This window comes from Pantherophis guttatus, chromosome 11, assembly GCF_059756535.1.
Source record: "Pantherophis guttatus breed Tessera chromosome 11, ASM5975653v1, whole genome shotgun sequence".
NCBI classification, from domain to species: domain Eukaryota; kingdom Metazoa; phylum Chordata; class Lepidosauria; order Squamata; family Colubridae; genus Pantherophis; species Pantherophis guttatus.
Genome location: NC_142073.1, coordinates 11,975,206 through 11,991,078, shown reverse-complemented (window position 1 = coordinate 11,991,078; position 15,873 = coordinate 11,975,206). Strand labels below are relative to the sequence as shown.

Sequence of the window (15,873 nt, the reverse complement as noted above, 5' to 3'; positions counted from 1 at the left end):
AGGACTACCTGTAGTAACTTTCTTCAAGTGTCCGTATCAGAACTCTGGAGCTAATTCCAGCTGTTGTAGCATCTCAAACAAATTTTAAACTATTTTTTTAAAAAATCATAATCATGGTTTAGACTCTCACTAAAAATTTCCCATTATGCCTTGGCATCTCTTCATCTATTGGTGAAATTGCTCCACATATAAGCTATTTTGTCCCAACGTATTTCATCCTTTTAAGCATTTGAATGGACAACATCAAAAGCAAGTTTTAGAAACGTAAACCTCGGCAAATATGGGAAACAGGAGACAATTTAAGAAGTGTTGTCCCATCTCACAGGATTTGATAAAACATAGCTCAATGCCTATTAAAATACATAAAAGCCAGTAGCAGTTCCAGCCTTCTCTCTTTCAAGATTTAATAGATGGGAAAAATATATAGGAATGCATATTATCTACAATCATTTTCAAACAATTGTTTTCATCCTCATCCACTAACTTGAGTTCAGAAGTGCAAGTCCTTACCTGCCTTTCATTAGAGCATGCATTACAACCATAAAAGGTAAAGGTTCCCCTCGCACATATGTGCTAGTGGGGATTCCCGACTCTAGGGGGCGGTGCTCATCTCCGTTTCAAAGCCAAAGAGCCAGCACTGTCCAAAGACATCTCTGTGGTCATGTGACCAGCATGACTCAGTGCCAAAGGTGCATGGAACGCTGTACCCTTCCCACCAAAGGTGGTCCCTATTTTTCTACTTGCATTTTTTACGTGCTTTCGAACTGCTAGGTTGGCAGAAGCTGGGACAAGTAACAGGAGGTCACCCCGTTACACAGCACTAGGGATTCAAACCGCTGAACTGCCAACCTCTCGATCGACAAGCTCAGCGTCTTAGCCACTGAGCCACCGCGTCCTTATTACAACCATACCCCACCAAAAAAACCAAACAAAAACAAACCACGCTTCACCACTCTGTGAGGATCGACATTTTACTGAATAAAAAGGTTACAGTTCCAAATTTTAAAAACAGACTGAATACACAAAATAAATAATATCATACACTAATTTCAACATTACAGGTTAACTGTCATGCATCAAATCACCCTCTAAAAAAAGTAAGAGATTCCATTGTGTAAAAAATAAAAAAAATCCCAAAAGGCACCAAAGACAAAAATCACAGATATGAATACTTGGGGGAGAAAAAAAAGTAGGGAAGGAAAGTCGCTGACCTATGAAAAAGTGGTAAGGGAGCTTCTAGAAACAATTAATTTTTGACAAATTGGATGTTATGATGACAGGAAGAAGTATCCGTGAAGTTGGACTAAAAGTCGCTTAATTCCTATCTTGGAGGACTTCCAAAGGATACTGTAGTGCAGGGCGTGTCCAACCTTGTCTACTTTTAAGACTTGTGGACTTCAACTCCGAGAATTCCATGCTGACTGGGGAATTCTGGGAGTTGAAGTCTACAAACTTGCCGAGGTTGCACATCTCTGCTGTGGTGCCAAAAGTGACACATCCAGCACACCAGATATTGGCAGGAAGACAGCAAGATAATAGTCGGGGGCTGCTGGAGTACTGAATATTTGGAAAGTACCTTCTCTCCCAACACCCAATCCCAATTATCGGAAAGGAATAACCTGTCAACCTTATTCAAACAAACAAACAAAAAAAAGCATTTCCCATGTTGGGTTCCAGACAGCCCTGAGGTTTTTGGAAAGCCTATCGAGCCTTAATTGGGGACAAAAACTGTGAATGGTTGTCAATGAAATGGCTAGACCCTCACTGCTGAGTAATCCCAGCACCGTACAGCTGCTAAGAGATACGGTGTCTAGACACACTATTTGTACACAGAATTACAGGGCCGTCCTCGACTTACGGGCCACAATCGAGACCTAACTTTCTGCGGTTAAATGAGTTGTGCCCGGTTTCACAATCTTTGTTGCCGCAGTTGTTAAGCGAACCACTGCAGTTGTTCAGTGGGTCGTGAAGGGAATCCGGCTTTCCCCGTTGACTTTGCCTGTAAGAAGCTGGCTGGGAAGATCGCGAATGGTGGGATCACATGACCCCTGCATAATGCAACTGTCATAAATACATGCCAAGTGCCTGAATTTTGATCACATAACCACGCGGATTCTGCAACTTAAGTGAGAAAAAGGGTCGTAAGTCATCCTTTTCAGTACTGTTCCAACTGTCACTAAACAAATAGTTGTAAGTCAAGGACTACTTGTAATACCGGTATCTTGGCCAGCTACTGTCCACCTAGGATTTCAGTTAATCTATAGTGCTTTCTCCCTAAGATAAATGGTTTGGAAATATGTGGCTTGTTGAACCAAACCAAGAAAAATTAAAAGCAGGCAGGCCAGAACCTATCCAAGGGCAAAATTCCTATTTTTTGTATTGTTTCTGCTTCCGTGACATCACCTAGTAGTTCAAAAAGGTTGCTGAGATTTGTAATGGTTTTTCCCCTCCTTTGAACAAAGGAGTCCCTTGTGTTACATCAGACTTCCTTTGACACACTGGGGTTCAAAAGCTATTTGTAACACAACACGGAGAGAAAGGGAACTCGTCTGGACTTACTAACGGTGCATCACCAGCAAGGCAGTTCTTAGGACTGTGAACTCCTTGTAATGTAGTCCTAGGTTTCCAAGAATAATGACTGAGTGGTTTAAAATAAGGCACTAAACTGGCAAAATGGCATTTATATCCATCTTGAGATAAAGGCAACTTTTTTTTTATTGAAAAAGTTTTATTTTAGATTAAAAATAAATAAATAAATAAAAACACAACAACAACAACATAAAAATATCATCCTTACAAACAATTATAGACAGCATCTCAATCAGTTGAAATCATTTCGTGCTTACAATTCTCCAGATCTCCTCATATATTATTCTTTACTTAAACTGAAGATAAATATTTAAACATTTCATATATGCTATCTCATCTCCATACTTTTTTGTCAAACCATTGATAAAATATCTCCCATATCAAATAGTATTGTTTATCTTCCTCTTCTCTTATTTCAAATGTCCATCTACTCATTTCAGCACAGTCCAACATTTTCATAATAATTTCTTCATCGGTAATTATCTTCTCTCCTTTCCAGTTTTTGGCAAATACAATTCTGGCCGCTGTTAAAATGTTCACAATTAAGTATTGTGATTCTTTATTAAATGTCTCTGGTAAAATTCCTAATAAAAATATTTCTGGTTTAAAGTCAATATGTCTCGTCATTTTTTCTAACCACGTATGTATTTTAGTCCAAAATCTCCTTGCTTCCACGCATGTCCACCACATATGGTAATACGATCCTGGAGTTTGATGACACTTCCAACATTTCTCCGATTTATTCTTAAACATCCTGGCTATTCTCGTTGGGGGTAGATGCCACCTGTAAAACATCTTATACAAATTCTCTTTATATGCTGTTGTCATTTTATAATTATGTGACCACAATTTTTGCCATTTCTCTAAATCAAATTCTCTAAATTGTTCTTCTTCCAATTTTGCTTCAAGTAAATATCCATATAGCTTTTTAATTATGTGGTCATCTGAACCCATTAATATCTTGTCTAAACTAGTCGAAACACCTTCTTGTTTAAATACCTTCTTGTTTAAAGACTTCTCGATATCTGGAAAGTATTTGCATGTATGAAAACCAATCTATCTTAATTCCCTGATCTTCTAAGTTTTGTTTCAATTTAAGTTCACCCTTTTCATCCAATAATTCATTATATCTAACAATTTGTTCCCCTTCAAATACCACTGGATAAGAAAAAGCTTCAATTGTAGATACCCAGACTGGAATCTTCAGATAATGGTATTTTTTGATCTTCTCCCATGTCAAAAACAAAGCTTCACGTGTCTGGTGCTTTCTAAAATACCCCTGAATTTTAGTTCCTTGAGATAAAGGCAACTTTTTGAAAGTATTGGCAAAATTACCGGTATGGATTTATGCATTTGATCCCATTCCCAAATGTGCTTTCTTGAAGTTCTCCAGTTGCTGAATTCTATTTACAAAACCTCAGAAAAACACAAGACTGCTTAATTCCATCTTTACCCCGCTATTTACTCATCAAAGCTGAAACTTCCACAAATACAATCCTGGTCATTTATGAGATGAACATTTAAAAGCCAACCTAAGCATTATGGCAGACATAGAAGGACTGCTTAAAATGTTCTCCTGCCATCTCCTTTCCACCGGTGGCAGGGAAATCCACGTTGGTGCACCATGGGCTAATAAGCAGAGGAAGACGTTGGTCCTCATTGGGAGAGGAGTATCTTGCCAGCAATAATTTCACGAGAAACCCAGCTCTGACTGGTTTGTGAATTACTGTACTGTCACAGTAACGTTTACATATTTGAATTCTCTTCCACAGGAAAATAAAAGTCATTAAAAAGCCAGAAATGTTAAAAGCGCTGTCTTGTGACTCGGTGGAAATGTTGGGAAACGTTGGAATTTGTGCTTTCTACGAAATGATGGGAAATGTTGAAACATGTGGCTCATTGGAAATATTAAATTATCAGGATAGGATAAAGTGCAAGAGTTCCTGGATTTAAAAAAAAAAGAGTTGGCAGTTTAAAGGCAGAAAGTAAGAGTGCCTGATAAAAGCTAAATATCCTGACATTGTGGACTACATAGATGCTTAGCTCCAGACGGCCTTCTTTTAATCACTCTCCTAGAGAAAGATCTCACGCTTCTTCTTACTCGGCAGTAGTAGGATGACACTTCTCACTTCCAACCCTTGGATAAGCGTGACTCTGGTCCAATGAGCCCTTAGAAAGTGACAGGCAGAGACTGGCATAAAAGTAATCTATGGCACGCTTATGTCTTCAGAGACCTACTGTTAGCAACCTAGAACGTAACCCCAACTTTGCATTCTATCCCCAAGGCACTTGCAGAAACGGATGACGTGTCGAACAGCCGAGGAGAGGAGCAAAATGTCCACAAGGATGCTGCAGGATACCTCTCAACTGAAGGAACTCTTCTGTGCCCTGGTGAGGAGGGGAGAAGGAAAACCAACTCTCCAGGCTGGGTAGAAATGCTGGAAAAAAAAAAAACGGGGGGGAGGGGAATCTCTGGGGAAAGACAGACTAATTTGGCCCAAACAAAGGTAAGAGAAAACGATGACTACAACCTGAGAGGCAATAAGCAGAAGGATATTCTTGGTTCAGTTCTGTGTGGTGTTAATTATGCCCTTTTAAAAGTAGACTAAAGGACGCAGTGGCTCAGTGACTAAGACTAAGACTCAGTGACTAAGACTAAGACTAAGATCGAAAGGTCGGCAGTTCAGCGGGTCGAATCCCTAGTGCTGCGTAATGGGGTGAGCTCCCGTTACTTGTCCCAGCTTCTGCCAACCTAGCAGTTCGAAAGCACGTAAAAAATGCAAGTAGAAAAATTGGTTCCACCTTTGGTGGGAAGGGAACAGCGTTCCGTGCGCCTTTGGCGTTGAGTCATGCCGGCCACATGACCACGGAGATGGCTTCGGACAGTGCTGGCACTTCGGCTTTGAAACGAATATGAGCACTGGCCCCTAGAGTCGGGAACGGCTAGCACATATGCGCGAGGGGAACCTTTACCTTTACCTTACGTTTGGTCAATATAATGTAGAGCAGTAGGCCGTTTAATCAAGCAGGGGCCTAAAGGGGGCCCAATCTCATTTTATCATGGGAAACCAGATAATGAATACACTCATGGATAAGCCAAAAATTCTAGATCCCCAAACACACCCAATATGAGCTTATCTGCAAGTACAGACAATATTAGTTTTTCCCCCCAACAAAGATGGCTGCCTGTGAAGGGAAAGTCACAGTCCAAGCACGACCATTCGGAAGTCTTGTCGCCCAGCTGCAGCCCTCAAGGCTCTTCCCTCGGGATCTGCGGCGGAAAGAACGGAAGGGCAAATCAGACTGATTAAAGAGATCACAGGTGTGAGATTGTGGAAAATTTCTCCGTGCAGCAAAGAAAGGAAAACAGTAATAGAAATAAGCACAGAGGCTGAGACTTGGAAGCAGTATTTAAAAAAACAAAAACTAGCCAGACCGAAGCTGCCAGAATCAAAGAGACTTTACTCAATGAAAGATCTTCGAGCTGGTCATTCGGAATCATTTGACACAAAATGGAGATTGGGAGGGACAATGCCAGTTTAGGTTACTGTTATCTCTTTAAGGTATTTTTTTGATAAACCTAGTTTGGGTTATTGTCTCTCATATTGTAAATTCTTAAGGCGGGCATTGATGGCTGACAAAGACGCTGAGCTTAGAAAGCTGACAGCTCAGGTTTGAGACCCGAGCATCACGCAACAGGATGATCTCCCATTACTTGTCCCAGTTCCTGTCCACTTAGCAGTTAGACAGCATGCAAATGTGAGTAAATAAATAGGTACCACTTTGATGGGAAGGTAACAGCGCTGCATTCGCCTCAGCATATAGTCAGGCTGGCCACAGAAGTGTCTTTGGACAACGGTAGTTGCTACGGCTAAGGAAACGGAGATGAGCATCGTCCCCTAGAGTCAGACATGACTGGACAGGAGAAAACTTTAACAGAACAGAATAACAGAGTTGGAAGGGGCCTTGGAGGTCTTCTAGTCCAACCCCCTGCTCAGGCAGGAAATCCTATACCATTTCAGAGAAGTAGCTGTGAAATCTCTTCTTAAAAACTCCCAGTGTTGGAGCATTTACAACTTCTGGAAGCAAGTTGTTCCACTGGCTAATTGTTCTGTCAGGAAATTCCTCCTTAGTTCTAGGTTGCTTCTCTCCTTGATCAGTTTCCATCCATTGCGTCTTGTCCTGCCTTCTGGTGCTTTGGAGAATAGGTTGATTCCCTCTTCTTTGTGGCAACCCCTTAGATATCTTTACCTTTATCTCTTAAATGAAAAAAAACTACAAATTAGTAAGTGGAGCAACCAAGTGGAAAGACCACCACAGCAAAGCGATGGAGGCTCATTAACATGATGGAGAAGATGCTGATGTAGACGGTCAAATACACAAGGTACATGAGGAACCGGCACATGAAGTCCCCAAACACCCAGCCTTTGGCGAAATAGTAAGTCCAGAATGGCACAGTCAGTATTACCAGTAAGTCAGCCACAGCTAAGTTCAGGATGAGGGCAATGGTAAATGAGCGCTGGGGGAATTTGGAAAGGATGGTCCAGATCACGAGACCATTGCCAGGAACCCCAATCAAGAAGCACAAAGTGAGGAAGAAGGTTGGAATAATTTTGGCCTCCAGAGCTTCCGTAGTCTCGTTGGTTAGTGTCCCTGTGGCATGAAGGAGGGCCATCCTGTGTCCATATAGTCTTGTCTAAAGGCAAAACAGCTCCAGGACAAATGGAGCACAGGATCCCCACGGAGTCAATAAGATCCCCAAGAAGAAGAAGATCTCTTTGGCAAGGGCCAGTTTCTTTTAAAAAGAGAGTTGGGTTTTTTTGTTTTTTTTTTACTCAGACTGGGACATCCTGATTGGTTCTGCAACAGACGTACATGAGAAATAGAGATGCTTTCTCCAGTCCACTTCCTTTCAGAGGATTCTTGCCTATGGCCCAATTCCTACAAGATTGAGTAAGACTTCTGTTTTGACAATGTAGTGGCATTGTCAGGAAAGCAGGTCTACAGAATGGAGCTACATCACAGGCAACAACAAAACACGGTGTTCCCAGAAAGAGCCCCAGTTAGTGTCTCCAGACTTCCTAGAGAAAGAGTGACAAGGTGTTAAGGAGACCCCCGTGGAAAGGCTTTAAAAATGGTTGGGTGAAAAGAAGACAGGGGTGATTAGGCAAAGTCTGAAACTCTACAAATGGCCAACAAGGGAGTTTGGACTCTACTGTTCAGCTTGAAAGGAAAAGACTGTTGTGGGAAACAGGTGTTGTTTGCAAACTCTGTGGCACTGTTGGTGAAACGTCCTTGTCAAGACACCTGCATCATGCCACCAAGGCTAAATTTAGTCTGCTCCTGCTATCATCAATCCAAGGATGTGGGGAGGGGAAGTCAACCACACCTGGCGAAGCGCCACGGCTCATAGTAATAAAAAGCAGCACCCGGGGACCTAAAGCTCTTGGGAGTAGCAACCAAAATGACTTTCCTGTGGGCGGCTCTTACTTACCTAGTGCTCCTTGATGTTGCCTGTGGTGAGTAAAGCATGTGCTGCATTTCTAGGTTGGTTGGTTGGTTGCTTCCTATTCTTTCATCACAGCTGATGGATCATGCAGTTCCTGGGGGGGGGGGGGAGGCATGCTTAGGTTCATTGCTTGCACACAAGCGCAAACACCATTGCCTAATTCACAGGCCTGCTTGGTTGAATGTCCTTCCTTTGCAAAAAAATAAATAAAAAAGAGCAACAGGCTGGGAAAGGAAGAGTGTTTCCAGCTACAACTCTGGAGGGGTTCGGTACTCTTCTTCAAAGAGGAACTGTGAATGATGCCAAGGAGTTTTCTGGCAGTTAAGATAGCTTGCCGTATCCCCCGGTGAGATTAGCCAAGATATCCCCAAACAATTCACCACATTGTTGGAAATGTAACCATCAACACGGGACATATTTCCACATGTGGTGGACATGTCCCAAAGCAAGAGCATACTGGTTAAAAATTAAAAAAATGGCTAGAGGAAATGACAGGGGGAAAAATTGCTCTGAAACCCGCACTATTTTTGTTGGGAATTATAAAAGAAAAGATTAGAAAATTTATTATCTCATACTCCACATAATTACGGCTGCCAGAATTTCATTTGCACAAAGCTGGAATTTACTCCATCAAATACGATGATTATAAAGAAGGTAGTAGAATGTGCAGAAGCAGATAAATTAACAATGGAACTTAAAGACCGAGAGGAAACGATTTATTATGAAACCTGGAATAGATGGTATAGTTGGCTGGAGAAAGAATCTAAAATCAATATATAAATGTATAAACGTAAGAGAAGATATTATAGAGGAACAAAATCCTTAATGTGTAATAGATATGTATATATTGTAGTGAATATATGAATTAGTAAGTTAGTTGGTCAAAAGACAAAATAGATATTACCAAAGACGCCGGTATCGGAAAGCTGTAAAAATGTAACAAAGATGTTAAAGATGTAAATGCTGAATATATTTTTTTTTAAAGATAGCTTGCCATTGCCTTCTTTGGGATGCTCTTTCCAACTCCAGCAGTGCTTTTTTCAAAAATTGTTTTGCTATATAATGTCCTATGCAGACAAAGGGGAACATGATTAAAAATGTATAGGAAGCAATGTTGAGGATAGTTCATTTAGAAGACTGAAATAGACGTTCACACAGAGTTAAATCAAATTTACTTTGGCCCTACTTTCTCCTGCAAATTTTTAGAATGTGGGCCCTGCCACATGTATCACTCAAGGGCCAATTATGACTTTCTCAACTTGAAAAATAAAAATGCCCCTATTCTGTAGCCTAAAGTGTAACAGCCAACCAGTTGCATGTAAATTCTGGTTTTTCTGAGATTGTCAAGAGTAGGCAGCGAATGAACAAATCTGAACAATCCTCCACAACCTTGGAGGATCCTCACAGAAGGCTACTCAGTCCAGATCTGAGATACTTATAAGATTGACCCTCTCTTTGTTTTTTCATAGGCTGTGGAAACCCAGCCATTAAGCCCAATGTGAAAGATGCAGAGAGAATTATCAACGGGGTGAATGCCATTCCTGGTTCTTGGCCCTGGCAAGTCTCACTGCAGGTAAGGACATCGTCCGTAGTCACTGGTAGGTCAGTAGTGTGGGGGACAAGTACTATTTTCCTTATATCCAACTGCATTTTAGGCACAGCAGGCAAGCTGAAGCTGCCTGAGGACCCTGGAATGGAAGAAGATAGAAGATGAACATAAAATTGTTGTCGGATTGAATTGAGTCAACATGTGGGCACAATTAAAGGACATTGTTTATGATAGAAGGTAGAGTGGTGTGGTGGCCTAATGGTGAAGACACTTACCTCACATTCATAAGAGTTCAACCTTAGGTGGCATACGTTTCTCTCTTAAAGCGCAAAGAAAAAATATCTGCTGTGAACTCCTGTGTAGGCATCAGGAAGGGCAGCTGGCCAGTAAATTCTCAATTCCATCCAGTCGCTATGCATTCCAAGAAGGGATACTCTTGGCCCCTTCCTTAAATGGGTATTTTCCTCACAATGATCCTTGAAGTGGGAAAAAGACGCCGCAGTTCTATTAATTCCAGTTTAAATTCTGGATGGTTTCAGTAAATCTGTTACTCATAAAAATAAATGAGCAATTGGACAAGAGTAGTTTGGCATAACAAAGCTATCCTTTTAAGACATAATAGAATAGAATAGAATAGAATAGAATAGAATAGAATAGAATAGAATAGAATAGAATAGAATAGAATAGAATAGAATAGAATAGAATAGAATAGAATAGAATTCTTTATTGGCCAAGTGTGATTGGACGCACAAGGAATTCTTCTTGGTGCATACACTCTCGGAGTACATAAAAGAAAAGATACATTCGTCAAGAATCATAAGGTACAACTCTTAATGATAGTCACAGGGAAACAGTCAATATAAATCTTAAGGATACTAGCAACAAGGTTACAGTCATACAGTCATAAGTGGGAGGAGATTGGTGATAGGAACAATGAGAAGATTAATAGTAATAGTAATGCAGATTTAGTGAATAGTTTGACAGTTTTGAGGGAATTATTTGTTTAGCAGAGTGATGGCATTCGGGAAAAAACTGTTCCTGTGTCTAGTTGTCTTGGTGTGCAGTGCTCTATAGCATCGTTTTGAGGGTAGGAATTGAAACAGTTTATGTCCAGGATGTGAGGGGTCTATAATTATTTTCACAGCCCTCTTTTTGACTCGTGCAGTATACAGGTCCTCAATGGAAGGCAGGTTGGTAGCCATTGTTTTTTCTGCAGTTCCAATTATCCTCTGAAGTCTGTGTCTGTCTTGTTGGGTTGCAGAACCAAACCAGTTATAGAGGTGCAGATGACATGATAATATTAGTGCATAGGTGAAAATAGGGTAGGGTGGACTTGAAGCTGCCCCAGAAAAAGTGACTAAAATTTTGTTGCTGATAACAATACAGTACTGTATTCCTACCTGGGTAGAGAGTTTTACATTTTTAAAAAATGTGGAAATCTCATTTTTACTGACCTTCAGGACGTATGCAGGAACTTGTATGCATCTTTCCCATTTCCTGAAATTCCTGAAAAAGATCTTTTAAAATGTAAATAAACTGATTTTTTTAAAAAATCAAAGACTTCTTACCTTTCTCTGTTGTACAAACTTTTTTTTTTTTTTAAAAAGAATTAACTAATACTATCTGTGTGCAACTTTTAGTACTGTATTTTCTTTCTGGATTCATGTTAGAAGAGGGTGTGTGATTTTTTTTTAAGACAAATTTATTTAGAGTTTATTTGCTGCTACTTTTGCATCCAAAGTGAGAAGAGTGGTCAAATTAAGTGCCAATAGGACTTGGCTTTAGAATTCATTCGTATCCATACTTGGGACTTATTCAGGTTGGAAAATTCGACCTACAAATTGTTTTTTTTTCCTCCTGATGTTTAGTTTATTCCTCAAAAAAAAATGAAAGGGGGAAGCAAGGAGGGAAAAATTAGGAGCGTAAACTTGTCCAACAGTCTGTTTTCTTGATGCATTTTATCCTTCGTTCATTGCAAATCTGTGCTATTTTGAATTTTTTTCTAGACTAGCTCACGTCACCATTTTTGTGGCGGTTCCCTGATCAATGAGAATTGGGTTGTTACTGCTGCTCACTGCAATGTGGAGTAAGTACTGGTAAATCCTTTCTGTGTTCTTATTGTATTGATCATCGTCCTAGAGGCACCATGTTACCAGTTTTCATCCTTATTTTGAATCATCAGAGGCTGAGAGTTAAAAGTCCCCAAGTCTAAAAATTGCCAAGGTTGGACACCCCTGCCCTAAGACTCCCATAAAAGTGAAAGAGAATTCTCACCTTTGACCTCTGACCATCAAAAGGCCTTATCCGATTTAACCATCTCTTTCCCCATCTGCATCTCCAAACTATTCTATCCCTTTCTGAACTACTGAATCAACAAAATGATTTGAGATTCAAGAGTTTGAATCTCAATAGAGGCTATCTATTTATGATAGCCTATTTATGTTTTTATGATCTATGACTTATCACTTCGTTGTTTTACCTGTGAATACTGACAGCTTCTGCACCGGAAGCAAATTCCTTCTATCTCTGATCACATTTGGCCAATAAAGAATTCTATTCCATTCCATTCCATTCCATTCCATTCCATTCTAACTCTACTCTTATTCCATTCCATTCCATTCCTACTATTCTATTCCTATTCTATTCTATTCTATTCCTTATTCTATTTCATTCCATTCCAACTTTACTCTTATTCCATTCCATTTATTTATTTTGTTGCATTTCTATGCCGCCCATCTCCCGAGGGACTCCATTCCATTCCATTCCATTCCATTCCATTCCATTCTACTTATTCCATTTCATTCTATTCCTACTCTACTCTACTTATTCTTTTCCATTCCATTCCATTCCATTCCATTCCTATTTCTTTTCCATTTCTACGCTACTCTACTCTGCTCTATTTCTGTTCTATTCTATTTTTTACCCTACCCTAAACTACCCTACCCTACCCTTCTTCTTCTTCCATCCCCAGCATTAAAGGATTGATTTACAGTATGTCTGAATGTTCAGTTTCGCTGCACGTATGCATCAGAGAGAAGAAGGTCACTATAGCACGTTAGACATGAGTTATGTTTTTATTTCTCCAGAGTGGGAAGACATTTTGCTTACTTTGGACTGCAGAACAGATTCGATAATGCTGCGCCAGTCCAACAGCGATCCATAATCAAGGTGAGTGGCTCATTTGGGACAATGTCCAAATGAGCCAAGAGTGCATCATGCAAGGAAAGCACATTTAGGCATCAGGGATAGAAGATCACATGATCATCTTTACTTTTTGTTGTTTTTTTGGTCCCACCTCCCGATCATCTTGTAATCCTATGTGGTTTGTAATGGAAACCATTTAAAATTATTTATTGATGCACAGGGCAATGCAACCCCACAGATGTCGTGACAGATGTCATGACAAACAGTTCTGCTAAGCCATAGTTTTTTGGCCTAATTCTGGGGTCAGCAACCTGCGGCTCCAGAGTCACATGCAGCTCTTTGGGCCCTCTGCTGTGGCTCCCTGTCAGGTGATCCCACCACTGGCTGGCCCCACCCCTTGCCCTCCCCTCCCAGTTATTCCTCGCCTGGCCTGAGAAGGTAAGGGCGACGGTGGGGGATGGAGAAGCGGCCAGGGCAGAGACAGCGAGATACAGAGAGAGGGGGAGAGAGAGAGACAGAGAGAGATACAGAGAGAGAGGGAGAGAGGGGGGGGAAGAGGAAGGGAGGGGAGAGAGAGAGATGTCAAAAGGATTTTGTGGTTCACGGTGTTTTTTAACAACAGGTTCTCTGCCCTAATGATTGGCTGGGTAGGTGTGGCTAGGGGGTCATGTGACTGGTGGAAGTGAGTGATATCGAGTTGGCCACGCCCACCCAGGTTTTGTGGCTCCCGGTGTTTTCTTTTCTGCAGGAAACGGGTCCAAATGGCGTGACGGAACTGATGGACTTTCAAGATCTTAAATCAAGCAGAATTTGATTTTATTTTTTAGACTATAATTTTTTAAGGTTTCTCCTTCCACTCCTGATGTTTTGCAGGTGATTACCAATCCTGATTGGGACTCCTACTATTTAAATAATGACATCACCCTATTGAAGCTGTCTGCTCCAGTGCAGCTGAATGACTACGTATCTCCGGTCTGCCTGGCTTCTTCCACGGAAGTTTTATCCCCAGATTTAAAGTGTGTCACAACCGGTTGGGGACGGGACAAGCTGAGCTGTAAGTGGCCATTTGGGAATCAGGCGGGCTGAGAAAACTCAAACCGGAAAGTGAAGACACCAGTTTGCCTTCTTGAATTCACTCTGCCAATGGGCCCGGGGTACTTGCAGGATCACCTCCTACCGGCCTCCCACCGCCCAGTGCGCTCACGTAGGGCTGCCCTCCTCCGGGTGCCGTCGGCCAGACAATGTCGGCTGACGGCGCCCAGGATGAGGACATTCTCTGTGGCTGCACCAACTCTCTGGAACGAGTTACCAACCAGGCTCCGGACGGCCCCTGATCTCCGTTCCTTCCGCAAAGACCTGAAGACATGGCTTTTTAAGCAAATTGTCTGATTCTGTTTTGGGAGTTTTAATTAATTGTGGGATTTTAATTGAATCTTTTAATCTTATTTATTATTGCTCTTTTATTGTGATTTTACTGTTGTGAGCGGCCCCGAGTCCTTCGGGAGAAGGGCGGCATATAAATTTTAATAAAATAAATAAAATTTATTGAGGACCCAGTTGTGGGGGCAATAAGCTGACTTTGTATAAATATACAAAAGGATGAAGGCTATTGCTGAGCACATTGTAAGCCACCCTGAGTCTTCGGAGAAGGGCGGCATATAAATCAAATTAAAAAAAATAAAAATAATAAAAATAAAATTCCAACTGGTTGCTTCGTCCACACAGATTTTTCTTTCTTTCTTTCTTTCTTTCTTCCTTTCTGCCAGCATATGAATCTGCAATCATATTACAGCAAGTCGTTCTTCCCTTGGTGCAAGAAAATGTGTGCCAGGAAAAACATTACTGGCCTATCACCAGTTCTATGGTATGTGCAGGTGGAGCCGGATCCTCATCCTGCCATGTAAGTATCTCTTAAGGAAGATTTTATCTGGGCAGCGTATTGAACTGCAAAGAGGGAGGTTCTTTGTGTCCAGCCATGGGTTCATTTTGGCAAGGTAGAGAAAGGCACCCAGTAATATTCTTTAGGTTTTTCATACCTTTTTGGCCCTACTGGAGGAGGTCTTAAGAGTTCCACTCACTCAAAGGATAGCAGAGTGTCAACCATGATGTAGAGATGAGGTCTTGATGAAGAGCTTCAAAGGGCTTTTTAAGGTCAAAGTCATCTCCTTTAGGTTGAGGTCAACACCTGGTGGCGTTCAAGAACATGACTATGTGGTCTTCTTGGCAGCCAAACAAAAATGGTTGAAGGCCATTGCTGTCTTCGTCCAGGATGCTAGTTCAGCTTTCTAGGCTAGCTTGCAATCCTTGATTTCCCCAAGGGCCTCTTATTCAAGTACAAATTGGGCTACCTAAGGAGATTCTCAGTCATCCAGGTCATGGTTGCACCAAAGGTGCTTTTTCAAAAGGCAGCTGGACTTCCTTTGTGTTTTCCTTCAAGGCGTTTCGCTTCTCATCCAAGAAGCTTCTCCATTTCTGATTGAAGAAGCTTCTTGGATGAGAAGCAAAACGTTTTCAAGGAAAACCAAAAAGAGTGTCCAGTCGCCTTTTGAAAAAACATCTTTGGTACAATTTGGGCTCCACCTTGGTTAATTTTTTTCCCCCCAGGCTAAAAAAAAAAAAAGGTTCTCTTAAAAGCATTTGCTTTTCTTTCCTTTTAGGGTGATTCTGGTGGCCCTCTGGTATGCCAGAAAGACTCAACTTGGTATCTGATTGGGGTCGTCTCCTGGGGAAGCTCCAGCTGTGACATCAATACTCCTGCTGTGTATGCCCGAGTCTCTGAAATGCGCAACTGGATTGACCAAGTTGTAGCTAGCAACTGATGACACCCCTGGGAGACACAAGACAAATGCTCTCACTGGGACTCCCCCCAATGTAGAAAATAAATCAACATACATTCTTGCAACTGAGATACAGAAAAAAAAACACCAATTTTCATTTCAAAGAAAAAATCTTCTTCCAGTGATCATCTGTCATAATAAAATGAAGTAAACTACAGGTAATCCTCGAGTTACAATAACTCACTTAGCAACTGTTCGAAGTTATGACATAACTTCCCCCCAAGTACTTACGACAGTCCCGACCT

General features: G+C 41.2%; 1 protein-coding gene and 1 long non-coding RNA gene across 2 annotated transcripts; one reads left to right on the top strand and one right to left on the bottom strand.

The window, feature by feature from the left end:
- Positions 1 to 6,031: 6,031 nt before the first annotated feature.
- Positions 6,032 to 8,862, bottom strand: LOC148112280 (uncharacterized). The gene is made up of 2 exons (XR_015729642.1): positions 8,084 to 8,862; positions 6,032 to 6,848 (listed from the first exon to the last, which is right to left on the bottom strand). It is a non-coding gene; the product is annotated as an uncharacterized LOC148112280 (long non-coding RNA).
- A 16-nt stretch (positions 8,863 to 8,878) lies between these two features.
- Positions 8,879 to 15,790, top strand: LOC148112279 (chymotrypsin-like protease CTRL-1). The gene is made up of 7 exons (XM_087877313.1): positions 8,879 to 8,888; positions 9,568 to 9,671; positions 11,654 to 11,733; positions 12,734 to 12,815; positions 13,665 to 13,845; positions 14,558 to 14,691; positions 15,449 to 15,790. The coding sequence occupies exons 1-7, from the start codon at positions 8,879 to 8,881 to the stop codon at positions 15,608 to 15,610; spliced, it is 753 nt and encodes a 250-aa protein (XP_087733439.1). The 3' UTR covers positions 15,611 to 15,790.
- The last annotated feature ends 83 nt before the right edge of the window (positions 15,791 to 15,873 follow it).

What these genes read in the sequence shown, in the direction of transcription:
- LOC148112279 (XM_087877313.1), top strand. An exon ending in CCTGGCAAGTCTCACTGCAG is followed by an intron (nt 9,672 to 11,653) that starts GTAAGGACATCG and finishes ATTTTTTTCTAG; the next exon opens with ACTAGCTCACGTCACCATTT. An exon ending in GGGACGGGACAAGCTGAGCT is followed by an intron (nt 13,846 to 14,557) that starts GTAAGTGGCCAT and finishes CCTTTCTGCCAG; the next exon opens with CATATGAATCTGCAATCATA.